General features: G+C 40.7%; 2 protein-coding genes across 3 annotated transcripts; one reads left to right on the forward strand and one right to left on the reverse strand.

The window, feature by feature from the left end:
* The first annotated feature begins 3,101 nt into the window (after positions 1-3,101).
* Positions 3,102-17,877, forward strand: scarb2a (scavenger receptor class B, member 2a). Of its 2 annotated transcripts, XM_073466968.1 has the most exons (13): positions 3,102-3,603; positions 8,279-8,436; positions 8,616-8,763; positions 9,041-9,235; positions 10,076-10,167; positions 10,899-11,018; positions 11,417-11,595; positions 13,192-13,310; positions 14,162-14,235; positions 14,363-14,414; positions 14,499-14,651; positions 15,839-15,886; positions 16,225-17,876. In XM_073466968.1, the coding sequence occupies exons 1-13, from the start codon at positions 3,481-3,483 to the stop codon at positions 16,354-16,356; spliced, it is 1,593 nt and encodes a 530-aa protein (XP_073323069.1). In that variant the 5' UTR covers positions 3,102-3,480; the 3' UTR covers positions 16,357-17,876. The 2 variants fall into 2 exon arrangements, with proteins under 2 accessions (XP_073323069.1, XP_073323068.1); XM_073466967.1 differs by lacking the exon at positions 15,839-15,886 and having other exon boundaries at positions 3,154-3,603; positions 16,225-17,877.
* An 8,250-nt stretch (positions 17,878-26,127) lies between these two features.
* Positions 26,128-27,246, reverse strand: LOC140995642 (zinc finger BED domain-containing protein 5-like). The gene has a single exon (XM_073465721.1). The coding sequence runs from the start codon at positions 27,244-27,246 to the stop codon at positions 26,128-26,130; it is 1,119 nt and encodes a 372-aa protein (XP_073321822.1).
* Positions 27,247-27,425: the final 179 nt, after the last annotated feature.

The raw sequence follows: 27,425 nt of genomic DNA on the forward strand, positions 1-27,425 counted from the left end.
GCTGCATTACTTGACTGTTATCCTTCCCCCCTGATGATTTTCTTTAACATTTTTTACTTCTCTTGTTTGAACAGATGCCGCCCCCCTCCTACAGCCCCCCATCCTCTGGGACTGCAATGAGACTTAGCACAATGCGGTAACACTCAATTACATTAATGTTAAGAGTCCAGCCCAGGCAGTTCCTTCCAGCAAGCAGCCTCAAACAATATGATGTATATCCCTTCCTGAGGACAATTTGTAGTCTTTTGTCCTACTTTATTCATGAATGGGTTATGAAAGAGGCGACTGCATGACCGTACTAACCTTTCAGTCCATCCATTACTGCACAGAATGTATTTTAAAGCAGGACGTATGCTAGCATGTCTGCCACCCAGAGACCAAACAAATCCCAGTCAATGAGCCGGGTGAATCACTGGTTCAGCCAACCTTCTCGTCTCATTAGGTGACCTGGTATCTGAACTGGCATCTTGTCCACTAGAATTCTGGGTAAACGCATGCTCTTCAGATAAGCAGCATGGTGTTTTCTGTAAATAAGGACAGCGGTGTCCCGTTTCAGCCTCACACCCTGGTTGGATGCTTCAAGTGCCACATTCAAAAGGTATCATAGAAGCCTGGAAAAATGTCACCTTTGACCTTTGGTGACATTGAAATGCGATCGTATTTCGACCCAAATTCTGGAGGCGCATTCATGAGCTTCCTTTAAAAATGTGAAACATTAACTTCAGCATGAATTAGACTGCACCAGTTGACATTCAAGTTATTTCTTCACTGCTTCTTCAACTGTTACAAGCCCGTTGGTGCAGCACTAGTTTTTGATCCCATTCAGACATTCATTACCAATGACCGTGTTTCTGTGTGAATTACTATTCATGTTTTGAGCCTTATCCTGTATTTTGAATCATATTTGGGATACGGTGTTTACATGCAACAAGAAACACCTGGTTATTCATCTCCCTGTTTACATGATCACAACAGTATTGAGGTTTCTGATCGTGTGCTTGCAGGTGTGTCTCGATTTCTTACCATCTCATCCACTGTTACCAGGAGACATGCCACAGTAACCCTGGTTTTCTACCGCGACGCACTCATATCACTGCACTAGTGTTCCTGCTGCTGCTCGGACCGAATCATAGTGAAAAAAATGAACACAGCTAAATTTGATCAAAAATCAATGTTCACTGGCCCAAACCTCTGAGAACAGTGTCCGACTATAGCAGCCAAATGCTGCATAGCTGCAATTGGCTGCTATATCTGTTTGCTGTGCTGAAACAAATTGATTTTTTTTAGTGTAGCTGCAAAGTTAATGTCACTGAATTTACACCATCTCTGTAACCACTGAAGTATTAGATTGTAACACGTGTGCATGGCAGCATGACTCAGAGTCCATGTTCAAACTTTGTATGTGCATATGATTGCTGCACATGGACAGATTATTAATGGGTATGGGTACAGATATATAAAAGGCCCCAAGTCTATCCTAGATAGGAAATAAATAGCCTTGGTTGTTATTCATTAATAGTTTAAATCAGCCAATTTGTTTGATCAGGGCGGTGCGGGTGTGGTTTGATCAGATTTGATCGCCCAGGGCAAAATTAGCAAACATCCCCACAATTCATCACATTTTCTCTTTAAACGTTCCCTTACACAGCCGACAAGAAGGCCTGAATGACATCACCTTTCTCCAACCAGTGGCAAAAGCTCGGACAAAACACAACATACAGAAAATCTTGTATAATCTAACCAAAACGATGAAGATTTTCTGTTAGTAAGGCGGTACTGCTCATCCGAAAAAGCTGAGAAAACAGGTCGTCAGGGCCTTTGATGAAATGTGACTGTGGTGTCAGTGTGCTGTCCAGCTGTAATATGAAAGAAGACATAAACAAAAGCAGATGTAATTGGCAGATACTCAACAATAAAAGTTCACGACGGAAAAAAAGGACAATCAGGCGATCCCATTTTTAACTGAGGTCTCACTTTCCAACAAGACTCTCGTCTGCAGAGTAGGATTCATCCACTGATTTAAATCTCTCTCAACACCTTGTCTCAAGGTTAAATGCAATGTTGTGAGAGGACTCTGGACGCTCCTGTGTATATAACTTATGTTTGTCAATATTTAGCGGTCGTGTGCCTGGTGATGACCATAATGCAGACCATTTATCATCCACTTTTTTCTCTGTTATTCCACTGAAGCATCTTCTTGTGGTTCGAGCGGGTTCCGCTGCAGCCTCTCAGCATCCACTTTCTGTCGGTGCACAGCATCACGCCGCCGGTTCCTCCTTTATAGGAGCCCCGCCCCGAAATCAGTCGATCAAATTCAACATCGCACTCACCAGTGTCTGACCAATCAGAGCGCCGAGGGGGTGGTCTTGAGATGGTGGTCCGGGAGGCCAGTAGCCAATGAGCGTGCCGTGTGGCCGGACAAAGAGCTCGCGTCAATGATCGTTGGTTGCCTGAATGGCACATTATTCATGTCCACGCTGAGCTTATTTAAGGAGACGCGAAGTGGTGAGATCGCGGCATCCCTTATAAAACGTGGCGGATGTCCTCCTCCTTCACATGTCCCGTGCGGTGGAGTGAGAGATGCAGACGATGTGAAAGTTTAAAATGTAACGTGAGAAAAATGAATCTCCCTTGAACACGAGCATCCACACGGCCCCGGTAAGCTCATTAGAGAGCTGCTGCAAACTACAACCCCCAAGCGCGTCCGTGTCGATGAGCACACTCCTGGCGCTTCATTCATAATCCTGACATGTTGAGTTACAAGCTCGAACAAGCCAGGAAGTTCAAAATACGATCACAACCCCAGGCCAGCATCAGTGTCAAACTCAAAATGAAGCACTTAAAGGTCATAAAAATTACAAATAAATGTGCGTAAAGGCGCGTAAAAATGGGAATTAGCGTAAAATATTTAGTTTTAGGTTTATAATAATAATAATAATTATGTTTGAAACGGTGACATCAGCCATCAGCCGTGTAAGCAAAGCTCCATAGATGCTTTTCCACTCGCTTTTACACACACCCACCGCCCATGCAGCCTCCCCAAAACGACGCTTTTCGCCTGACCGACTTCATTAATGCGTAGAGGAAGGGGAGGAGGTGGACAGCTCTTCTTCTACGACCCGATGTGCTGAGAGCTGCTGTTTCACTTCACCACCGCCTCCGAGCAGCGCAGTCCTTCCCTCTCCTCTGGTGTATCCCGTGTGTTTTGGACGAGAAGGTGCCAACATTTCATTTTTTTTATATATATATATAGATACTCGGTTTGTGTTTTCTATTTTTCTTGTTGTACCCGGAGAGAGAGCACTCCAGGGCGGCGAAGAGAGAAGTTTCAACCCGCAGCGGATCCTCCGGAGGTTTCACGACCCAACACACCTTCGCTATCAAGAGATCGTTTTGTGTGTGTGTGTGAGGGGACTTATCATCGACTTCAGTGAAGTTTTATCAAACACCGAGAGGACAACACATCCGCCATCCGGCACCATGACTCGGAGGTCCTGTGCCATTTACGCCACCGGTATCGTGTGCGCTCACCTCCTGATAGTGGGGATCGCCCTGGTCGTGGCTCAAGTCTTCCAAACAATGATTCACAGCCGGCTAAAAAAAGTGAGTTGAGTCATCCTCCTGTTAAATCTCTCCTTCTCCTGTCACATTTCTCTCCCATCTGTCACACACGAGGGGTTTAAACGTTTCATCTGCAGCGGCCGGTCATCCGCATTCAGCATCATTTCACCGGTAGCACGCGCAAGAGGGTCACAGGATCACCCGGCGTTGTTTTGTGTTATAATGTCTCATTCTGACCCATTTGTTTCATGTTCTGCCCCACATCCTGCACCCTCCAGCTCCAGCGGAGCTTTTCCACCCCTCCACGAATCCGCATGATCCGAGGATCGGGCAGCGTGTCAGTCCCGTTACACGGTTGTGCAGCTTGCATTGGGACTCACGAGTAACACCAGCGTGTGTGTTTTAACATTACACACAGGGCTGAGCAACGCTTCGCTGCATTGTAGGTAGAAACCCCCTGCAACTCCCCTAAGGGGAATAATGATTGTGTGACTTTATCATGACCGTGCCTCATTTCATCGTGTGTTTTTACTCCTTTGACACACCTTTTAACATTCCTTTACGGATGTGCAGCATTTCATATGAATCAGACAGTCATCACATGACTCAGTCAGGCTCTTGGTGAATTGAAAAATGGGATAAAGGCATGATATGTGATTTGTCCTGGCTCATACTGTAGGATTTTGATAAGCAGCACTGTGCGCATGACCTGGTGACACATTTTCTGTTGGTGCAGGCTTAATATATTGACTTCTTGATGGTTGGGTGTACAGAGACGGGTGGGCAGTAGTAGTAATAGTAGAAATCTTAGCCAGTGAGTGACATGGTGGGCAGGGGGGAGGTGGTCAGGTCTTGAGGAATGGGGGAAGGGAGCCTGGGTGAGTGGACAAGAGTCCCCTGACTTCCAGTGATGGAGCTGTGGCAAGTTTTTCATGATGGTGTGACAGCCATCCACCTTTGTGGCGTTCAAGCATCCAAGTTGTGTAAACGAGACTGACGCATTCTTCTGTTTGTTAAAAGATAAATGCTGGTTTAAAAGCTGTTTCGAGAGCTAAACGGCTGGGAATTTAAGGTGGAAGTCCTGTTAATGCAGATGTAGGCTATGAACAGGAATTCCCCCAGAACCCCGCTGATGCCCTTATATTAAATTGTAACACTGGTCTGTTTTGGGTCTTTGCTGCTTCACAAATCAATAAAGGCTGTCTTGAGATGAGTTCTGCATGAGTAACATAACCAATACCCTTCACTTAACTTTTTTTTGTATTGTTTTATGAAATACAGTCAAGTTAAAGGGGCACTATGTAGTTTTGGAGAAGAAATTCAAACTCAAAATTTTGATATTTATAAATATTAATCAGGTGTTAATACAAATACAAATGATACAAGCTGTTCTCAGAGGAAAATAAGGTCCCCAGAACACTGTTTGAAGCTAGAAAGGTGGCAGGGTCCGCCACATAGCAACAAAGTAAAACCGTTTGAAATTGTGTTGTCCTTTTTAAGGTTAGTTTTTGTTTATTCAGCTTATTCAGGCATAAAAACAAAGAGTTCATTCATTTAGTTTGTTTACGTATTTTTTTTTTTAAAAAGGTCAATGAAGATCTTTCTCTTCTGATTAAACGTTCTTCCCCAAAACTCCATAGTGCACCTTTTTAAACATTTATTTCTGACCTTAAATTAAAAATGCTCACAAAAATGACCACGACTTATGAAAAGTGGTTTGATCAGTGGACTTCTGCAGTGGCGCATGTGTATTTCTGACGACTCGTGGGCCATTAGTGTTGAAATTACAAGTGTCTGCTTGTTACTGTATTTTAGGGTCTGATGGGGTGGCAACCTGATGGGGTGTGGTTGGGGGGGGTGGGTAGCAGCTGACACCCTATCCCACCCTGCAGCCCCGCTTAAATACCTCACATTCCTCTTACCGGCATGAATCACTGTGTTGGATGCTGTGTGCTACTACTTTTAAAAACCTCTCTTTTTCTTCTTCTTCTTCTTAACCAAGTCTGCTCCCTCCCTCTACTTAAGAAGAGGAAAAAGCCAGGAAAATCTCAACACGCTATTTTACCAAGTCGGGGACTGGCAAACAGCTCCCTCACTGACACGGTTTCCCCCCCCTGGAGTTAAATTTAGGTCTGACTCTCATTTGTCTCTCATTCCCAATCCCAGCAGCATCCCAGGGGATCCAAATTAAAAGAGTCAGTCAAAGTTCATCAACGGGGGGACATAATTCTGATGTGGCTGGCGATTACATGAAATGACAGCATAGCTAATCCTCTTTGGCCACAGTCTTCCCATTGAATTAGGCGGGTACAGACATGCTGAATCGACTCCAAAAATCTACCTAATCTGATGTCCGACCGTGGCTGTGTTATAATGATGTAGCCTAGTTGTTTTGGGACAAGTCGAAAGATTCCTCCAGGACACAGACTCTTTATGTCTGCTGAGCTGGGTGTGGAGGGAGGCAAGCGTATAAGCCATGCAAGGAATTTGACAGACTTCTTTGCCTGGAGGGCATGATTTTTGCCTGTGAGCGACGTCGTAGTGCCTTGTTGTTGTTCCTGCCTCGGCCTATCCGAAGTCGTCGTGCTCAGACAAGGAAGCTTAGAAGAAAAACACCCACTCGTGCAACTCCTCCCAGCCCTGTTCGGGAGAGGAGACTTTTCAAGGTAGTTTGACTGATTGAGCTTAAAGAAGTCAAGAACAAGGTCATGCTGGTAAAACTCAGTGTGTACTGGCTCAAAATGTGCCAGTGACGCACAGGAGGAGGCAGCTGATAAACTTCTCTGGTTTTAATTATTTTATATCCTTAAATTGTTTTCCATACGCTGTTCCAAGCAGGATCTTGTCACGCCACACCTAACTGAGCGTCGCCTGAAGTTGTTTAACTAAGGCCCGGTTTAAACTGCCTTTTGTGTTTAGTTTGAGTCTTTCAAACTCATTCAACCTGCATTTTGGTTACACTGACAAACCTCTCCACTTTGTCCCTCACTTGTTTTTTTCCGTGCTAGTTGAGGGTTTTTCTGGCAGATAAATGATGACAGCATGATGGTCATATAACTTCGACGAAGGCCTTTTGAAAGACCTTTGCTCAAGGTTGGCAAACACAGAGATGTAGGCCACAGTCAAACCGTCAAACGCCACAGGAGAAAGGCCAGACGGGGCAGAAGCCTGTTTCAAAAGTGACAGAGTTTGCATTTTGCTTTCACAAATTAGGTCAGTACTGTTGGTTTGGGGTGATACTGGGTCATTATAGTCATACGCTTTCACTGCATCACCTATTTTCACTTCACTTCTTAATTAAGTTAGAAAAAGATCGAGACTCAGGAGGATCTCAATGCTTAAATACCTCAAGTTCATTTTAAGTGTGTCTTCTCCGATCCTGTAGACAATTTTTGAATCTGAGTAGCTGTGACGTCGACTGATTATTATAGATTGGGCGATGCAGCATTTGTAATTCTCGATTAGAAGAACTAAAAAGAAGACGCATAAAGGCCACTATATGCTCATGAAGACGAGAGCAACCCTTACTAGAGCTGCAACAATTGTATTGTACAATTGTAAGTGTATTTGTAAACAGGTTTTGGACGGGGTTTTTTTTTTGTATTTTTTGGCATTTTACAGACAAAACCATAAAAGACTACTGGAGAAAATAGTCAGCAGAGTAACTGAAAATGAAATTATCTTTATTTGCAGCCCTAACCACCCAGTTAATCCTTTTTTCCTTGGCTGCAGAATGTTTGAGTCTTACGTTTCCTCTCAGTTAGTTGATCCAGCTCACCTTTTTTTTATGAGGGCTATCAAAGCGGTATTTTAGTCAACTCCTCTTTAGATCTAACATGCAGCAAAATGCAACAAACCCAGGAAAACAATTCTATAGAGCAAAACACATTTGAAGTTGTAACCCAAACAGGAAGTGCCAGCCACACCCTAAGCTGTATTTTCTCAACGGCAATGTAAAGACGATGTAAAGCCTCTCTCAAGTGCACCTCGCTCTACTCAGGGGAAAGAGGGTTTTCAGGAACTCGACATGACAAACACACAAGTCATTTCTCCTTTCGAAACTTCAAAAATATCTTCCAAGAAAAGGAAAAAGTGAGCTTATTTTTCCTGAGTCACACCACACTGGTTGTTGTCTTATACAGTTAATAGTCTGTGTAAAGGTTACTGTTGCCCATGCTCAGACATGTGCGATCAGGCTTATGTCACACACTTTTTTTTCCCTCCACATGATCACTTTCAACACATCTGTGAAATCACAGCCATCCTCTACTCTTCATGGTTGCTATAGCTTGCATGGTTTGAATACAAAAACTCACCTGACATCCTGCATGGAGTTGGATCGCTTATGCTGCAGCGATGCTATAGTGTCTTTATTACTGCAACACATTTCTGGGTTGTGTGGGCTGACGATAGCCCACAGTCAGATTCTTGCCTAGGCTTGCTGAGGTCAGGGACAGGGTGCAGAAGATTTTCTGCCTGTCCTGATGCTTTTTTCAGCCATGACAGATTTTTCTCTGCCTCCCTCTGGGTTTCGAGGTCTTGGCCCGGCACCAGCTTCTCGCAGAAAAGTGCCTTGTGTGCTCTCAGAAGGCACTCATTCATAACAAGAGCTTTGAGTGGAAGAGCTCACATTTGGCACTTTTGAGGTATAAATTACAAGAGCTTTTTCTGCCATTTTTCCTCAATCTGATTTTGTATTTTCTTGTTTTGTCGATAGGAAATTACTTTGACAGAGAAGAGCCAAGTGTTCGAGGGATGGAAGAATCCACCTCCACCTGTTTATATGGAGTATTACTTCTTCAATGTGACCAATCCAGAGGTGTTCCTGGCAGGCGGGAAGGCAGCTGTTAAACAGATCGGACCCTATACTTACAGGTAGGTTAACAAGTAGTGATGGGGAAAGGAAACTGGCTATTATTTAAGTCATGTTTGTTAAAGTCCTCTTTAAGGAAGGCTATCTCGCATCTTGTCCATCTGGAAACACTTTGTTAGTGCAGTGTGAAATCAAAACAAAAGACATCTGGACCGACTGACCAATGTCCTTTCCACACCAGGGAATACAGGCCACGGGAAAACGTGACTTTCTTGGAGAACGGCACCAAGATTTACGCCCTGAACCCCAAAACCTTTGTGTTTGTGCCCGAGAAGTCAGCCGGTGACCCTGAGGTTGACATCATCAGGACTGTCAACATCCCATTTGTGGTAAGACATGGTGTCTGGACAGGATAAATGTGTGTTATTATGACCTGCAGCTGCTAGTTTAGGGAGTCATTTGATTGGCATGTGTGTTGTTTTTTGCTCAGGCCATTGTCCTCTTCGTTTTGTTGTGACATTTTGATATCCTGAACATACAGTCTTTGGTCACATGAGGCCAAGACAAACAAGCCATCATGTATTGCAAACGTGAATTGAATTGTGTCTTTCGCCATTGTCTGTTTTTTTTTTTTTTTATTTGACTCGCATTGTCTTTCGTCCTCAGGCGGTGATGGACGAGCTGAACTCCTACTCCTTTTTCCTGCGAACTGTAGTTTCCATGTACATGAACTCCCTGGGCATCGAGGTGTTCATGACCAAAACCGTCCACGAGGTTCTGTGGGGCTTCAAAGACCCTCTTCTCTCAAAGATCCACAACTTGAAACCCGAAGTGGACGAACATTTCGGGCTGATGTGGAAGGTAAGCATGATGGTGTTCATGATGACTCAAGCTTGTTGATATTATAGGGCAAATACCTTAAGAAAGCTCTTGCGTTTTGGTTGTTAGGGGTTACTAACACGACAGAGTGGAAACGTCCGTGGTTGCGTATCATAAGAGAAGTGAGACTGGCCGTGTGCTGATTGAAGATGCTTGTACTTCCTGTTTATACAGCAACGTAGGCATCTTGGTGACAACACCAGACTTGTGATGATGAGTGCAGCATTTTAAGTCACTGAAATAGAGCTATTAGTCGATTAATTGATCAGCTGATGAAAGGGAAATAAGCTCTTGGGGAACTATTTTAAGAAATTAAGTCAAAAAATCCATTTGGAGTAAGGTGCTTTTCATTGGTCTAGTACATATCTATGTGTAATATATATGATTTGGATGGTTAATGGGACAAAAACAAGCAATTTGAAGACATATGAATGTAGGAAGTAAAAGTAGAAAATAGGCTGGTTCCACTAGGTAATGATATTCTACAGACAAAGTCATAATGTGATTATTCTACACAATAATTGGCAGATTTATCAACAATGAAACTGCTTGTTAGTTGCAGTCGTGAAAAATAAAGAATGCTCTCTAAAATATACATTTTCAATCATCTATTACTGCCTTATGGTGTAGGAGTCTGGTTAGAAAACGACAAGGGGCATGCCAATGACCGACACAAAGCAGTATTTCTTTCACAATTCCCATGGTCCTTTGTTAACAAACATAAACACTGTTTCTGACTCAGTGCCTCCCCGCAGTATCCTCAACAGTCGTCCGTTCACAGCAGCTTTGTCTGAACCTCTTGTCTTGTCTTGTTTTCCACAGAAAAATGGCACCCATGAAGGAGAGTTTGTGTTCCACACCGGCGAGGAGAACTACTTGGATTTTGGCAAGATCGACACGTGGAACGGTCTGAGGTAAGGACCGATCTTTTCCTCGATGACAGGAAACATTTCTCAGCACATGGTTTCCACTTCCATAGTTATGTCATGAGTATCATATGGGATCATATTTACCTTGTTACACAACCTGTATTGTAAAGTCCAGAGGAGAAAGCCTTTGGTCCCTAGTTTGAGGGAGAACGCGATTGCAAAATGAATGTTTGGATATCCAAAGTGACTTTGTACTTTGAGTGTAGCCAGCATGTGTATTTCAGGAGTGGAAGAAGTATTCAGATCCCTTTACTTAAATTAAAGTACCAAAAGTGGAAAAAAGAGTTTAAACTACCCGTCAAGCCCCTTCAAAACTGACTGATGATTAATTTGGTACAAAATAAGAAAAAATAATTTCTTCTGCACAAAATTGCATTTATATTTTCGGACTTTGAGGCTAAAAGGGATTCATTTATCTAATATTTGTTGAATAAAGAAGAAATCACGCTTTGGAACTGCTAACTAGAGCTGTGGCGATTAGTCAATTAATTAGTTCATTTAAAATGGTAATAAATAAAATAATAATTAAATTGAATTAACAGCTACTCCTGTTTTAATCTTTAACAATGTGTATTTTATGAACTGGATGTCTTTCTTCATGGTGAAACAGGAATTAGTAGCTGTAGATGACAAATAAATGTAGTGGAGTAGAAGTATAAAACAGCATAAAATGAAAATAACCACTAATACGACCTTTTATTTTTCTTAATCAACAGGGAAATGTCGTGGTGGTCTTCCAATCAGAGCAACATGATCAACGGTACGGACGGAGCCGTCTTCCACCCTCTGATAAACAGGAACGAGCTGCTCTACATCTTCGCTGCTGATCTCTGCAGGTATGCATGTGTTGCTTATGTGGCTTTAAATGTTTACAGTCAAAGCATCCCGGCAGGGCGGGGTCGAGAACTTCCAGTGACTCGTTAGCTTGTCAGGAAATTACAGCTGAGTCGTACACAATATGCTTACAAATCCGCTGATAAGGAGATTGTAGTTCTTACAACTTCTGATAAGGCTTCTGATAAAGTTAAAACACACGTGGGATTGTCAAAGAGTGTGACCTGGACATACTTGGGAGGCTTTAAGCAATGATTATACAGGAAGTGATGTCACCGGTTTACTTTTATAGTTCTGATTGCCTGTGATTTTCTTCCTCTTGATAGCTCTGTGTTGACAGCTTCTTAACAATAGATAGTTCTGACTTTAATCAGGCTCTCTGCTTGTTTTCTTTCCTTAGGTCTATCCATCTGGCCTATGTGAAAGACGTGGAGGTCAAAGGCATCCAGGCGTACCGCTTCGCACCTCCCAGTGACGTCCTCATGAGCCCCAAAGACAACCCCACTAACGCGGGCTTCTGTGTGCCAGCTGGAGACTGTCTCGGCACCGGGGTGCTTAAAGTCAGCGTTTGTCGAGAAGGTAAGCAAATGCCCCATTTCCCTATCTTCTGTTGCCACAGAGTCTGACCCACTTCCTTTTGATGGCCCCAAACCAGCCCCGTGGCACAGTCCCAACCCCCCCCCTTCCTCTTTTTTTTTTTACCCCCCAAAAATGTCCTTTCACTCAGCGACCGTGTCCCCTGCCTGGTATCTGACATTCCCTCTGTTTGAGCTCGCTGGATTTTACTCAATACACGGTTCAATGATTAACTGTGCTGACTGTGTGTGGAGGCTATTGAAGTATTTTATGGTGCTCATTGAGTGGAGTGTGATTGCTCTGATAAGGTGATCGTCAATGGAATACAGGATCAGATTTGCTACCGTTTCTCTGCTGTTTGTTTATGTTAATACTTTTCTTTTTTACTTTTGTTCCAACATATGCGTCTTAGTGGAAGAAAACACTTCTTAACCAATATGTGTCTTAATCAGTGTTAGGAAAGGTTGGTGCTTATTGAACTCTTTCCTTGCTAAAACCTCATTGGCTGTCTACATCAGCTCCTCTGATTCACATGAGGCAAACACGCCTGATTGGACAGATTTATGTGATGCTAGTTGGAGAGCCAATCAAGAGCAAGCTCCGTTGTCATGTGCCAAGTGGTGTCATTCTGAAACAGCCTGTGTGGGTGAAACCACAAAAAAAAAAAAAATCATTCAGACATCGTCACAGCTCCATAATTTTTGGCCATAAACATCATATGAAGTAATTTAGTGCAGAACACAAAATGAAATCTTGGTTATAACCTGCTTCCAGTATTTTTAGTTTCAGTATGACTAGATGTGGCGTCTTTTAGGTCACAAAATAATAAATATGTAAAGGTTTCAGCATTTCTCCCCCAGCATTAAATATTACTGGCAGCCTGAAGAAGTATTTGAAACAGAATTATAAATATAACTTAAGGAAAGTATAATTGATTTGATGAATTAATTAATAAAATATAAAAAACTACAAATAATTAAAAAAGAAAGAGGGGGCATGTGGTTAAAAAATTAAAGAGTAGTACAGCCTAGTTGCAGCTCTAATGTTAAAGGCATTGCAGAAAGCATTGTGAATGTGTTTATGCTGATCTTGCTGTTGCTGCTGCTGAGGAGGAATTTCATGTTTTTATTTGATTGTACATTGACCGAAGGAGTATGCTATTTGAAAATCTGTTAACCGACCCTGAAAGTATAGGTTCCTTCCTACCATGTGTCCTTCGTAATCAACATTCATGTTATTTAAATTGGACCTTGTTGAAGTGAACCTCTTTGAATTTGTGGAGTGAATTTCAAAGAGAAAAGAAGAAGTTATGTAAATATACATACATATAGCTTTTTAGGAATGATCTAAGGACAGGTAAGGACAGGCTGTTATAGGCACTACAGGAGCGCTCTTGACTGTGTGAGCTAATCATTACAGCACAACCTGAAACACACACTTTATGCTATCTGCTGCATTATCAGCAATACCAGATAGTTTTTTTAATTTTTTTTTTATCTTATCTCACGTTTCCTCTTTCACCTTTTCTCAGCCGTTGTTGTTTAAACGGAGTCATCTCAGGATGCAAACACTCACTGACTCATGTGTTTGTCCTTCAAGGTGCTCCCATCGTCGTGTCTTTCCCCCACTTTTATCAAGCGGACCCGAAGTACATCAACGCGGTTGAGGGGCTCAGCCCAAACAAGGAGGAGCACGAGACGTACCTGGACCTGCAGCCGGTACGATTCATATTTATTATCGCAACTGATTACAGTCATGTGAAAGGAGTCTGTGTTCAACCTTGAGCCGTTGGTTTATGATATTTATGACCATTTTTATCTTGATTAGAATGGTTGTTTTGACTCACAGTAATGGCTCCTCTTGTTTTTTTTGCACTGACGGTTCTTCTGCATTATTTTGGTCAGATAGCGTCATTAAAGAGAAAAGGCTTCGGGAAATATTTATTTTAACATTAGTGCTGCTTAACGTAATTGCTATTATAGTTTTTTTTCTTTTTTCGAATACTTAATTGCAAAAGTGCATACCTTAGTTCTTCACCTGCTTACATTTGATTATTTTCTCAGTTCTAGCATTTTTAAAGTATTCATTTTTTTACTGGGGAAAAAAGCAGAAAAAGGCTAAAACAGTAGGGAAAAGAAAACCGATAAGAAGGAGAAAAAAAACACAAAAAAAAGCCATCACATTGAATGACTGTACATATTAAACAATCACCTGGGAAACTGTTACTTCTCAAGGCTGAATTTTATGAAATGGATAAAGAGATGATAGAAAAAACAAGTGAAATGTTGAACTTTAATAGTCTTAAAACACAACAGATAAAAGAAGGAAAAAAGGAAAATGAAACCACAGAAACAAAACCAAAAACATAAATACTTGTATGTAATTTAGTACACAATAAGTAAAGACAGCAATATGGATATAGAATATGGCGTGAGAGGGAAAAAGACATATTTTTATTGAGCAGTATGGCTGACGTGCAGATAACAGTGATCAGTTAACTGCAGGAAAGCTAAAAAGTTTCTAATCTGCAGTTCACTGAAACCTCTGTTTTCTTTTTTGTTTTATTTAGACCACAGGTGTTCCCATTCGTGCCTGCAAGAGAGCTCAGCTCAATATCATCCTGAAGAGAATCCCAGGCTTCCCGTAAGCGGAACTTTGTTGATCTCTGACCCACTTCGCTGTTGTAACACTCTGCCCCAATTTCGGCCACATGTTGAGCCAGATGTCCTCCCTGACCTCCGTGTCTCCTCTCTCTCTTTCTCCCCTGCAGCAAAACCAAATTCATCAACGAGACCATTTTCCCCATCATGTTCGTCAATGAGGTGAGCGTTTCCTTCAGTTCAGTCCGAGACACACCTGTTCTCATAAGTGAAACACAAATCAATAATCGTCTCTCTCGACTATAGACGGCGACTATTGACGATGATTCGGCGTCCCAGATGAGGACGATGCTCCTGATTGTGACTCTTGCATCAAACTTCCCTCTGCTCATCGTGGGCATGGGTATCATCCTGCTGTTGGTGCTTGTCGTCTTGTTCTGCCGAAATCGCCAGAAGAAGGTATGAGCTGCCCCTGTTGTTGTGGACTAGAGTGTAGTATTAATCCACAGTTACCCTGGTTTGACAAGTGTGTGCTACCCACTGACATTAGCTCACAGAGTAAATGAGAACTAGACTCATATATAATAATATACCACAATATATGCTGTAGCGTTTTTAAGAGTTTTACTGTTTTTCTTTGCATGGTTAAAAGTTTCCTGAGCTGCTGCAGGTTTTTAACCCCAAGCTACATGCATGTTAACTAACACACTGCATGATCCCTGCGCAGCAAAGTCAGCATGAGCAGTTTCCCACAATTCTGGATCAAATACTGTTTTTTTAATTTTTTTTGTCTTGCTGAATGTTTTCTAACAGTCGATGCATCTTTGATGTGTCGACGAATCCTTGTATCCCGGAAGGAAGCGTCTTAGTTTCCCTTCTGCTCAGTGTAGCTGTGAACTAGAGTAGCACTATAGATTAGCAAAGTGCGTTGAACTAGAATAGTCCTGTGAGTGAATGTATGTATGCACAGTGCATGTTCAGCTCTTATCTCTAGCAGTGCAGGATTGTTGATCTGAACCCTGGCCTCACCGCCCTCAGATTACAGATTAAGGATTATCGTAGTTCAGGTTATTCATTGCGGAGAGTGGCCTGCAAAATGAAAAAGGAATAGTTTGATATTTTGAGAAGTATTTGCGTTTTTTTCCTGAGCGTTAGATGAGAAGATTGACACCACTCATGTGTTTGTATGTTAAATATGAAGCTACAGCAAGTTTAGTTGACTGGAGCCTGTGGGGATTAGCTAGTTTAGTTCTGCCAGCAACAGAAGTGAATGAATTTACACTTTTTGTACAGATTAAATAAACAAAATTCAACATGCTAAATTAGTGAGCTTTAGAGGTGCTGATATTTGAACTCAGAGCTAGGCTAGCGGTTTCCTCTGGTTTCCAGTCTTTATGCTTTGCTAAGATAAGATAAGATAACTGACTGTAGCTTCATACTAAGTTTACAGAACTGAGAGTGTTATTGTTCTTCCCGTCCAACTCTCGGATAGAAAGCAGATAAAAGTATATTTCCTTAACATGCAAGTTTATCTTAGAATTGAGAAAATGTTAAAACATGCTTAATTGCAATGTGAAGAAATGTTGTATTAACCATGTTCTAATTTTAATTTTCTGTAACCCCCCTTTTTTCCTTTTCTGTTTTAGAACGAAGTAAAACGTATTGATTTTACTGAAGCTTTTCATTCTTTTACTGTAAGTCTTAATTTTTGCCTTGTTTGCTATTCTCCTTTTTAATTTATTATCATTTATCATCATTTCTGATTATCATTTTTAATTATCTTCATGGGACATGATATTCCTTCATAAGTTCTCACCTCACGGTGTAATGTTTCTTTATTTTTAAGTTAATGTTTTGTGTGGTGGTTGTTTTCATAACTGGTGCATATTTAGATTGATGTGGTTCACTGCAGACATTTCAGTCAAAACATTTAATCCCATTTTATTGTCTGTTAAGTATAAAACAACATTCTGATGTCTCGCCACTTCAGTGGTTTGTACTAACATCTCTCCTCCTGACTCTTCCCGCTCAGACGGCGAAAGATGACACAGCCTACACACAGGTCAGCGACAAACCCGATGAGCCGTCGGAACCGCAAGCCAACCAGCCAATGAGGAACGGCTCCTACATTGCCATGTCTCCAGTGGAGGCCCAGAAGTGTTGATTGAGGATCCCCTCCCCAAGTGTGGCGCTCAGGAAGGGGGGGGCTAAGGGAGCAGCACATGGGTGTTACATTACCACGGGTGGGGGTTTACGTACAGAATGGGCTCATTTTCACTTATTTTGGGGGGTTGGGGAGGATGGGGAAAGGTGTGGGACACGAGCCCTGGTAAAAGTTTAGTCAACAAAGACATTGCTCCTCTCACTGAGCCCTCTTATGACTGTCTATCCTCCTCTACTCTACCTGCTGAGCATGGCCCTCACTGCCTGCCGTACTGCAACACAAACTCCCACACTCTATTCCCCATTTCCGTCCCGGTTGGCCCGAAAGATGAAGGGACACTGAATGGGCTCGGCCGGGACAAGCCTTTTTTTCCGTAATTCTACTGAGGGAACACGGTAGCATAGGTGTCGCCGCCGTACGCGGATGCATGACGTTCGGAGCCGACTCTGCCGACTAATATGGCTTAAAGAGAGTCTTTAGTATTCACCTGAACAACAGTGGGTGTTGTCACCGTCGTATTCTTGCTCTTTCCTCTCCGTCAGTGTTGCGTGAGGAGAAAATTTCAAGCCAACAAGTTTAAAAAAGCCCCATAATCCATAGGACAAAACTCTCTGAGCTCCTGGACCCAGAGGATAAAATGGTTTTGCTAACAAAACTGAACTCAGCATATCCTTTTTAGTAAAGACAAAAAATAAGAAAAAACAGACTGAGCCAAACTATTTATAGCATTTTTGCCTTTTTTCCTAAGATGAATTAGTGCACCTACACACCTACAGACCGCACTTCCAGTATCAGTTAGTGAACATGTGTGTGCACCTTTATCTGACACTTCAGTGTCCTGTTTTGATGGACAATGGGCAACTATTTTTCTTGATGCGGGCACAGTGTAGTGTGACACCTGGAATACTTGTGATTTTGACCTTCCCCTCTTCGTTTTAGTCACCATTACCTTTTTTTTTTTTTTTCCCCAGAACACTAGTAAAGAAAAATATCCAGAGACCTCAGCTACATTTCCAGGTCATCATTAGTTGAGGTGATGACTCTTTAGCTGTGAAGTTGTTAGGAATGCAGTCAGTAGCTTGATAAAGTTGCACCTTTTTTAGGCTTCATCACGCATTCAAAACAAAATGAAAGAAAAAAAAATAACACCAACAATACTTACAAGGGAGACTTGAACCTGCTTTCTGCCTTACAACGGTTCAGTGTGTTCTTTATGTTCATACATTGTTCAAATAAGCTGGAAATCTCTTTTTGTCGTTATTGTACATATTTAAAGGGGAAATGTTGAGATACCTCTGACCAAAATCCAGCAAAGCAGTCCTCCTAGGTGTGCTGAAAGACACTAACTTTGCTCTGGTGTCGACCGCTCCTGCACGTCTACACTGTTACCTATTAGAGAAAGCACAATTTGGATTGCTAAAACCAGTCCTCACACAAGGCTACCAGGTTTTTTTGTCCTGTTATTATTATATATATTTACAGCTGATCTGTTAAAGACACTGACAAGTGCCGTGAATATTTGAATAAAAAAAAAAAAAAAAGTGGAATCATTGGGTTTTGAGGGAGCCCTGTGCGCCACTCACTCGCCGCTGTGCAGTCATTCAGTTTTGCCAAGGAGCTGTAGGCATTCAGGCAAAATCGCAGCACACAGCACTTGAATCACTGTTTGTCTTATGTTCTGTGTGGTGTTTTCATTTCTGTCCGCCACACTTGTCACGTCACATGTAAAAAAAACCCAGTGGTAGTCGCTAACGGGATGTGAATTTAAGGCCATAACACTGTCAACGTGGAAAATTCCCTGCACTTTGCCTGGAAATTGTGCCCTGTGTATTGTCATTGTTTTTTTTCTTTTCTTGTCCTGTTCATTTCAATGCAGGTGGTCCAAACGTTCAGAACATTTCAATGGTTTGTCCTCACTAGTATTGGTTTATTATGAAGGATGTTGTTGTGAAGGGACAACAGACATCCACGTCTCTGTGTTACTTGCTTTTCAGCACATGGAGTGTCTTCTTTTGATATACTTTTGTATTTGTTATTGCTGCTAAAAAAATGCCATAACCTATGGACTTGTACTTGTATATGTGGTATTTACCATATTGTGCTCATTTCAGGTTGGCCCACAGAGGCTCTTCTCTGTGCCGCCAAACCTTTTGTGACGCCTGAGCACAAGATACAAAGCCCAAAGCTTGCTGCCATTTACTGGAATTAGCAGTTACAGTTATCACTAGCAACACTTTTGTAAAGTTATCACATTTAACCACTCTATTAGCTGACGATCTGACCATATCGCATGTACCATAGGGGTTTTATTATAGGATTAGTAACAGTTCGCTGGAGGTGCACAAAAAGGGCGAGCCGCTTCAGCACCATCTAAGATTGGTGTCGGAAGTCTGATACTGGGGTTAATATCACTGTGGTGGAGAGTAAAGTAGTCCTTTTTTTTAAAAGTTAAATCAATTCACTAAAGGCCTTTTTACTACCACCTACATGCAAGCAACCATCGTCTCATGCAAACTCCATCCACCTTAAAAGAAAATCTTGACTTGAACTTGATAGACCTTAATCCCAAGTGTCGTAAGTGTGTCAGTTCAAACACACACCTGAGCCGTCATTCCTCCACCATCTGACTTCTACTACACTGACCTTTGAGTCCAATCATTCAAGCCCATTGGCTCGTCCCTGCTTGACCAAAGATAACCTACATAGATCTGCCCCAGCGCCGTGTTTACTCTCCTGTGCGATAACGGCCGTGCCGAAAAACCACCGCCTACCTTTTTTTTCTTTTTCTTTTTTTCTTTTTTTTAAGCGTGCCACCACTTACTTACAAGTATTTGCAGCAATGTTGTGTGAGCATGAACGGATGCGTGTATGCGCCTTTTTTACATCAAGGCGAACTAAAAGAAAAAAAAAATAAGAAAAAATTCACATGTTTGATGGGTATTGCTCTTTTGTCAAGTGCAAGAGCAAACGGAAGTAATCAATGCTCTTTGCGAGCAGATCTCAGTATTATGTAAAACAAAGCAATACATAACTGTATGAAATAAATTGTGGATGTTTTGTAAGGGGCCACACTATATTTATGTATCTTTTTTTTTTATTTTTTTTTTTTAGTTTCACTTGTGTAGAAGTATTTCCTTTTTTTTTCTGTAGTGTGATTTAGTCATTTTGTTTTTAAAAAAGTTCAGCACATTTCATTTGGGATCATTTCAACGTTTTTCACACTGAAAATACAAAAAAAAAGTGTAGAAGATGGACCAGTATGCCACACTGGGAGCTGCCAGAACCCTGTAAAGTGTCTGTAAAGAGTGTTCATGAGTGGTTTAAGATTGTTTGTGTTGGACGAGTATGAGATCGTGTGTGAGTAAATTTGTGTTTGTGGAGCCAATGCACCATTTCTGTCAAACTGGAGTGATTTTTACTGGAAGGCTGATTATCTTGATGACTGAGTAAAATAAAGCATTGATGCTGTGTAACCTATCTAGATGAATGAAGCCCTCCTTCAGGGATGAGCACTAGTGCCATACCATCCTTTTATTATTTTTTCCCCATTAATTTGCTGAAGTCACTAACAGACATTTCCTCTTGAGATATACTAATTTGTTTTGCTGCTGAAAATGACAATCCTGCTTGTCATGTTAGGTGCAAAATGAATTCAAAGTAATATCTATTTTTAGTTTTGATAATTTACACTGCACAGATGTTTCTAAAGTGCTTTTGTAAACATTTCTAGTGTATTTGCAAAAAAATAAAAGTTGCAGTCAAGTGCAAAGTTCAACGCGGTCGTCTTCTGTCTTTTGTATAAACTGTCAGAAAAATAAAAATAAATCAGTTTGTGGGAACAAAACTGATAATCTTACATTGTCAGCATATTTTGGTGTGAATTATAAGAAACTACACGTTTAACATTTTTAAATACTACTAATTATTTAACTTTGATAACCATCTATCTGAGTTGACGGTTTTATGCGGTGGTCTGTGTGTTAATTTAATGGATTAAACAAACGAGATATAACTTGTTCATTAGTTCACTTCAGAGGTGGTTGTAGTTGAGCAGGAAGGCTAGCTGTTTCCCAGTGTTTCCAGTGTTTATGCTAAGCTAAGCTAATCAACTGCTCCCAGTCATTCCCTTACAAACGTCAGAGTGATATTTGTCTTCTCAACTAACTCTGAAAGACTTCAAAATGTCCCATACTTTGTTATTCAGTTGCTTAAAAAAAATATTTTCATTATGGCCTTTCCTTACTGCCATACACGCGGAACAAGTTACCCATCTATTCATATTTTCTGCTCGACTAAGCATTTAGTAGAGGGTGAAACATTGAATAACTTAGTTTTTCTGTGAATAGCTGGAGGAAAGTGACTGAATACATTTACTCAGGGGTGGAAGTAACTACAGCTACTCAAATTACTGTAATTAAGTCCTTTTTTTCGGTACTTGTACTTTTAAGAAGATTTTTACAGGTCTTTAATTTTACTCGTACTTAAGTATGCATAACACCATGTAATCTACTCAGGTACTTTTAAAGTCACGATTGAGTTATGAGTACAGTTTGACATACGGACAGAAAACACAAACTCTGCAGCAGGCACAGGTTTGGAGAGGCGAGCACGACCAGAACAGAGCAGGAGGAGAACTAATACTCTGAGTAGTGTTTGAGAGGAATAGTTTGTACTTTTACAGGCATTGAAGTATTACTTCAATGCCTGTAGTTTTACTTGTAACTGAGCGATATTTCAGGAATGTAACTGTACTTGTACAGAGTACAGTACTCTTTCCACCGCTGCATTTAAACAAGTACTGTATGTGAGTACAAAACTGTAAAAAGTATTTTTAATTGTATCTAATTTCATACTTCTACTACTCCATTACAATTAGAAGGAAAATATTGTAGTTTTTGATTTTTTATATTTCTAAATAAATAAATAAAATAAAATACATTGTTAAACATTAAACCATGTGATTCCACAAATGTTTTGGCTCTTCAGCAGTGTTTGATTGGCCCTTGGGTTTTAAACATTTTCAACAAAAAGAGGTACAATTATATATGTTTTTGCTCATGAAAATTTTAAAAAATGAATGTAAATTTGTTTAATCTTTTTTTTTTTTTTTTTTTTTTTACCAAATTAAGATATATATAAAAATAAGTCGGTCACTGAGGCTATATTTACTTTTAATTCTAACACTTTAAGTACATTTAGCTATTAAAACTCATTAACTTTTACTTTTAATGATCTGAATCCTTCCTCGAACACTAGATTGAACCCGGTTGGTTTTCGGTGAAGAAATAGCTGAATAACTATGACCAAGCATTCAGTAACAGGCCTTGCTGCTCGGCCACAGTTGCTTGATTAAGCAGAGTTCCTGTAAAGAACTGCACAAACACGCAAAGATTAAAGAACAAGGACTTTTTTATCGCAGGACTCGCTTTTTTGCATAAACATTCAATAAATTCAAGGTAGCCAAAAAAGCTCTGACTCTTCCCTCGCTTTTTAGAAACACTTGACTGTTTTTATTGCATCACCCACGTGTCAAACCTGCAGCTGAATGGCAACAAGCTCAGGCAGGTTTTCCAGGAGCAGAGCAGGTCACACGTGTCTGTCATTCATCTCAAGCTGTAAAAGAGATAAATCCACAAATCCTCAAGGGCTTTAAATGTGTACGCAGCAGCAGCCTTCAGTGCATTATTCTAACTTGTGGCCTCGGGACAGCTACAGTCTCCCTGTCTGAACTCTTCTGAGAACTTGCATCATGTATCTCTGCCCTTGAGACGAACATTTCAGGGAACACAGACATCAACAAGTGCGCAGTCTCTGCTTCAGCTTGCATTAAGTGCTTATTATTCACTTTACATATTCGCTCAGACACAGAAAAAAAGGACGGAATAAACTTTAATACAGACTATTTACATTTGAAGTGAGTTTATTGCATCTTGATAATGTGTTTTTTGCATTGAAAACCTGTTATGTGAATAATTTACAGAGGGTTTCAAACTACTTAGTGCAGTGTAGTAAGTGTTGTGTTGGATTTGACTGTATATTAAGTTCAATCTAAAGGCCCTAAAGTAAGCGGATAGAGGACATTTTGTACTGTAAGTGTAAACTTTTGCCTTCTAGTTCAATTCTTGACCCCTTTTTGTATGACAACAGCAGTAAGTAACAAGCAGTCGAACCAAAGTGATGTTTCCTTTACACGCTATTTCTCTTAAATAGTTATCATCTGTGTTTTCAACATAAAACAAAAAAAGGGTTAGGATACATGCAGATGTAAAAAATACCAAGAAAACCCTGCGGCACTCTCTTTTAAACTATTAAAATGCCTTTATTGCCCCGGCACGGTCATGTTAGACCTCCAATACAACTGGGCATCATGCCTTCTGCAGGGAGTCCCTTGTTCTTTCAGGGCTTCCTGACGAAGGTTTGATGCCAAAATGCGTCAGAGTTTGTTTTTTTTAAGGTTGAACATGTCCGTGATGTGACAATAACAACATTTTAAGTGTTCAAGAGAGAGTTGTTTGGAGTTTTTCTTGGTATTTTTGTCTCATGACCTACTGGGAAGATCCTGACCACCAAGCTAGGAATCACTGCTTCATTAATAGGCTGCATTTGTATATGAAGCTGAAACGAGAAAATGTTTTGCATTTTTTTACAATTTCTGCCAAAAAACAATTGATCAGCTATGAAAATCATTGCAGATTATGAGTCTGTCGATCAATTACTTGTTTAATTTCTATATTCGATGCTGTCACATAGCGAGAAACAGCTGATTTCAAGCCAAACTTTGAAGCTTCAACCCTAAAGGCCTTTCGACTACACTCAAGTTAACGAGTTCCCCTTCTGCCTTTACCTCTCACCTGATTGGTGGTAACTCCTTTTAAAGTTTAAGCAGTTTCTTAATGATTTCTCCGGGCATGTACTGGAAAGAGCTATGTTGTTTGGTTTGGATTATAGCCAGAAACTGTGGACAGAGCAGTCAGTCATTTCTAATTTCTTGTGTAAACTAGTCTTCTAGTGACACGCAAGCTGGGAAATTTGTTTACAGGCAAACATATAAGTCAACATCGAAGCTTCCATTAATGAATTATTATTTTTATGTTATATTTGGGTGTAAATTGAACAGTTCTTTCAAGTAAATCCCTCTGGAAACCAACAACTGCTTCTAGAGTCAGCACAATAAACTAAATCATACAAGTGTTATAACTCAGAACTTGTTATACCAAAATATGTAGTTAATTATTGGAAACTTTGTAGGAAATCATTTATAAGTCACAGACCAGTAAAATAAACCTTTACCAACTGGGGCTGAAGATTGTATCATGATGAAAACGCTCAATTTCTGTACCTTTTTCATTCTTTGTCATATTTTGATCATGAAATAATTGATTATTTCAAGATTGAAATGTATATATATAATTTTTATATAAATAGCGTTCCCTTGCACGTCCCTTGCTTAAAGGTGCTATATGTAAGTTTACTCGCCAAGAGCTGTTTCCACCAACGTCACTCATCCGTCATGTCTTTCTTTGCTGATGGCAGTGGTTTCTTGCCCTCGAGGACTGAGGACAGACTGGAGGCAGCAGTAACTCATTATTGGCTCTGTTGAGGTACAAAGTCATCATGACACAGGACGGGTCAGGGCTAGCTGGTTAGCACACTAACTTCAGTACACAGACATCTTTGACGTGACGTCAGTGCTTCTTTACATTTTGCTCCTTTAAGTAAAATTAGCAGGTTCACGTGACAAAAATAAACATAAACACACCCCAGCTCCACAAATCATAATATCTACACGTGTGTGATTAATTATTCACTGTCAGACCTACAGTATGTAGCTTTTTAATGTTACTTGAAAGTGCAGTTTGTCCTTCAGTCGATGACTAATCTGTCGCCCCGAGAGCTTTGAGACGCTCCAGCTCATTAGGGCTGAGCTCCAGCAGCTTTACAACTGTAAGACCACCTGCAGACAGTGAACAATAGATGCCCCATCCTCCACTGCACTGGAAAAAATAGGTCTAACTGCCTCCTTCTTTTGTCCCGCTTATCACCAGCGTGAGTTTCTGTGTTGGGGGTGGTGGATGTGAGAAGCAGCAGAGGGCAGGCGGCGGCACGTCGGTCTCCACCTTTGGGGAGACACACACTGGGTCTGTTTTCACATGTTCTGAGTGTTGATGAGAAACACTCTGACGTTACGGGACATAATGTCAGAGTGTTTCACTTGTTTTGCTTTTTTTTGCTGAGAGTGACATGAGAAGATTCTTACCACCGTCATGTCATGACAGTTAAAAGTGAAGCAACAGCCAGGAGGCAAACACGGGGGAAAGAGCTAGCATGGATCTGTCTAAAGATAACAAAATGAAAGCCAACAGCCAGCAGTGTTGTGAGAAGCATTTTACTTTGAAGTACCTATACTACAATGTAAAAATACTCTGTTAAAAGTAAAAGTATTAGAAGTAAAATCATATGATTAAAATCATTTTATTGTTGTATTGTTGCATTAATGTGTAAATCACTTTAAAGCCGATAAAGATACATCATAAAGGTACTGCTGCTGTTTAATCTATGATAATATATCATCATTTATTAGTTGATCTATATTGTGCAAAGCAACTAAACTTATCAAATAATTGTATTGGAGTATAGAGTACAATATTGGCTTCAAACATGTAGTGGAGTAAAAGTACAAAGTAGCGTAAAATGGAAATAATCAAGTGAAGTACAGGTGTCTCAAAATTATACAGTAGCTGAGTAAATGTACTTAGTTACATTCTACCACATTTACTTAAGTACTGTGCTTAAGAACATGAGCATTCCTGTTTTATGCTATTTCATCATTTTACTCCCCCACATTTAACAGGAACATATTGTACTTTTTACTCTATTACATTACAGAGAAGTAAAATGTGATTTACACATGAATGCATCAGTAATAATAATAATCCAATAACACTCATATCGATATCTTTCTAAATAACTACGTTAAATCCTTTAAGTATAGTTTTCAATGCCAGATGGTCACCTGTAATGGAGTAGTTCCAGTGTGGTATTGCTACTTTTCTTAAGTAAATAATCTGAACACTTCTTCCCACACAATTATTTGGCTTATTCGCTTTTTTTTGTCAACAGTTGAGACTAGAAACACTTCGATTTTTACTGTTCTCATGTCTGTTTGTTGAAAAAGAAGCTACAGCCAGGAGACAATTAGCTTAGCTTAACATCGAGACTGGAAACAGGGGGAAACAGCTAGCCTGGTCTGTCCGAGACCAACAAAATCTGCCTCCCAGCCTGTCTAAAGCTCACTAATTAACATGTCTTGTTTAATCTGAACAAATGCTAAATGCATTTTTAATGAAGGACTATAACTTGTAACAGAGTATTTTTACAGAGTGGTTTACTTTGATTTGAATACCTCCTCTTCCACTGAATAAAAGTCCACAAGTCAAGATACTAGAGTAGTTGACTCTCGGGTGAACTGCCATAAACTGCAGTTTGTAATAAGTGTCAAACCTCAACCTCTTTTTTTTTTAAAAAATAAAAGTGAACTGCCATAAACTGCAGATTGTAATAAGTGTAACAGTTTTCAAGCACCTTAACTGTGTGATTATGTTCAGTGTAACAGGTTTCTTTTTTTATATATTTAACATTTAATGCATATTTGAAAAAATTGCCTCTGCAAAAAATGGGTTTTAAAACATGACCAACTCCCTGAGAGGAAAACAAAAACAAAAACCCAAAGGTTTGTTGTGCAAAAATGGCACCTTTAATCCTCGCATCTTTTCAGTGACTGATGTGGGCCTGCTTCATGCTGCAGATCTTGTCAAATCTGGGTTGCAATTTTGAGATTGCCACTCTGAGTTCATTCTCAACGTCCAGCTTTGATCTGTACTTGGTTTTGATGGAGGCCACAGCAGAAAACCCTATCTCGCATAGGTAGGATGTGGCAAAAGGAAGGAGTATGGCCAGGGCTCTCTTGCCAAAAAGTGGGTACTCTTTCTCCACTCCAATCCAAAATGCAGCCAGTGTCTTTGACTGAAACTGCAGTCTCATTGTTGAGTCAGAGGTGACATCAATGAACTGTTCCTCCTCTGATGTGCTTAAGTCGGCAGGTGGTGATGCACTGAAGGGATCACGGATCCAATCATATTTTTTTGGATCCTGCATCAGGAAATATCTCTGGAAATGTTTCTGAAGGGCAGAGATGTGTGCTTCCATGCATGGGATCACTGTGTTCTGCAGCTTGTTGTCTTCAATGAATGATTTCAGGTTCTCAAATGAGTCCACACGTCCAACCTTCCCTCGCTGCAGCCACATCTCAAGTTTTCTGATGAATGATGTGATTTTATCTGCCAGATGTGGGAGGTGTGTATTTGTGCCCTGCAACTGTAAATTCACTTCGTTGAGTTTCAGAAACATGTCACTGAGGTATGCAAGTTTCTTGACGAACTTGTTACAGTGAAAGTTGTGGGCAAGATCGCTGCCCTCTTCCTTCAAAAAGATGCGGATTTCATCTCCCTGTTTCCCAGCCATAGCCTGCGCCCCGTCTGTGCAGATCCCCACACAGTCCTCCCATTTCAGATTGGCCTCTTTCAAGTAAGTGTCAATGATTTTAAAGAGTTCTTCTGCTGTGGCTCTGCCAGGAATTTGTTTGCAGAAAAGCAATTCCTCCCTCATGTCATCTCCATCTATGAATCTGACATAAGTTATCAATAAACAGTCTTTGTTACTGTCAGTGGCTTCATCCATCTGCAGGGAAAAGCGGCCGTCTCGCACCTTATCATTAAGCTGCTCCTCGATGTCCTTTGACATGTCATAAATGCGCCTGCCGATGGTGTTGTTGGACAGAGGAATAGCCCTTAGTTTGCTGGCTGTAGAGTCATCAAACATAATTGAAACCATGTCCATAGCACAGGGAAGTATTAATTCCTCCGCTATTGTGTGCGGCTTTTTACACTGTGCCACTCGGTAGGCAACTTTATATGAGGCACGGATGCAGCTTTAGTAAAGAGAGACTGTTGAGCACGGCAGTTTACGAGTTTTTGTCTGAAAAAGTCAACTGGCTTGTCTTTGTGCTCTGG

This window comes from Pagrus major, chromosome 5 (assembly GCF_040436345.1).
Source record: "Pagrus major chromosome 5, Pma_NU_1.0".
NCBI lineage: Eukaryota > Metazoa > Chordata > Actinopteri > Spariformes > Sparidae > Pagrus > Pagrus major.

Excerpts from the sequence above, each read along its gene's own strand:
- scarb2a (XM_073466968.1), top strand. The coding sequence starts at position 3,481 with ATGACTCGGAGGTCCTGTGCCATTTACGCCACCGGTATCGTGTGCGCT. Across the intron at positions 9,236-10,075 it reads ATTTCGGGCTGATGTGGAAG|AAAAATGGCACCCATGAAGG; the intron begins GTAAGCATGATG and ends TGTTTTCCACAG. Across the intron at positions 10,168-10,898 it reads GACACGTGGAACGGTCTGAG|GGAAATGTCGTGGTGGTCTT; the intron begins GTAAGGACCGAT and ends CTTAATCAACAG.
- LOC140995642 (XM_073465721.1), bottom strand. The coding sequence starts at position 27,246 with ATGGTTTCAATTATGTTTGATGACTCTACAGCCAGCAAACTAAGGGCT.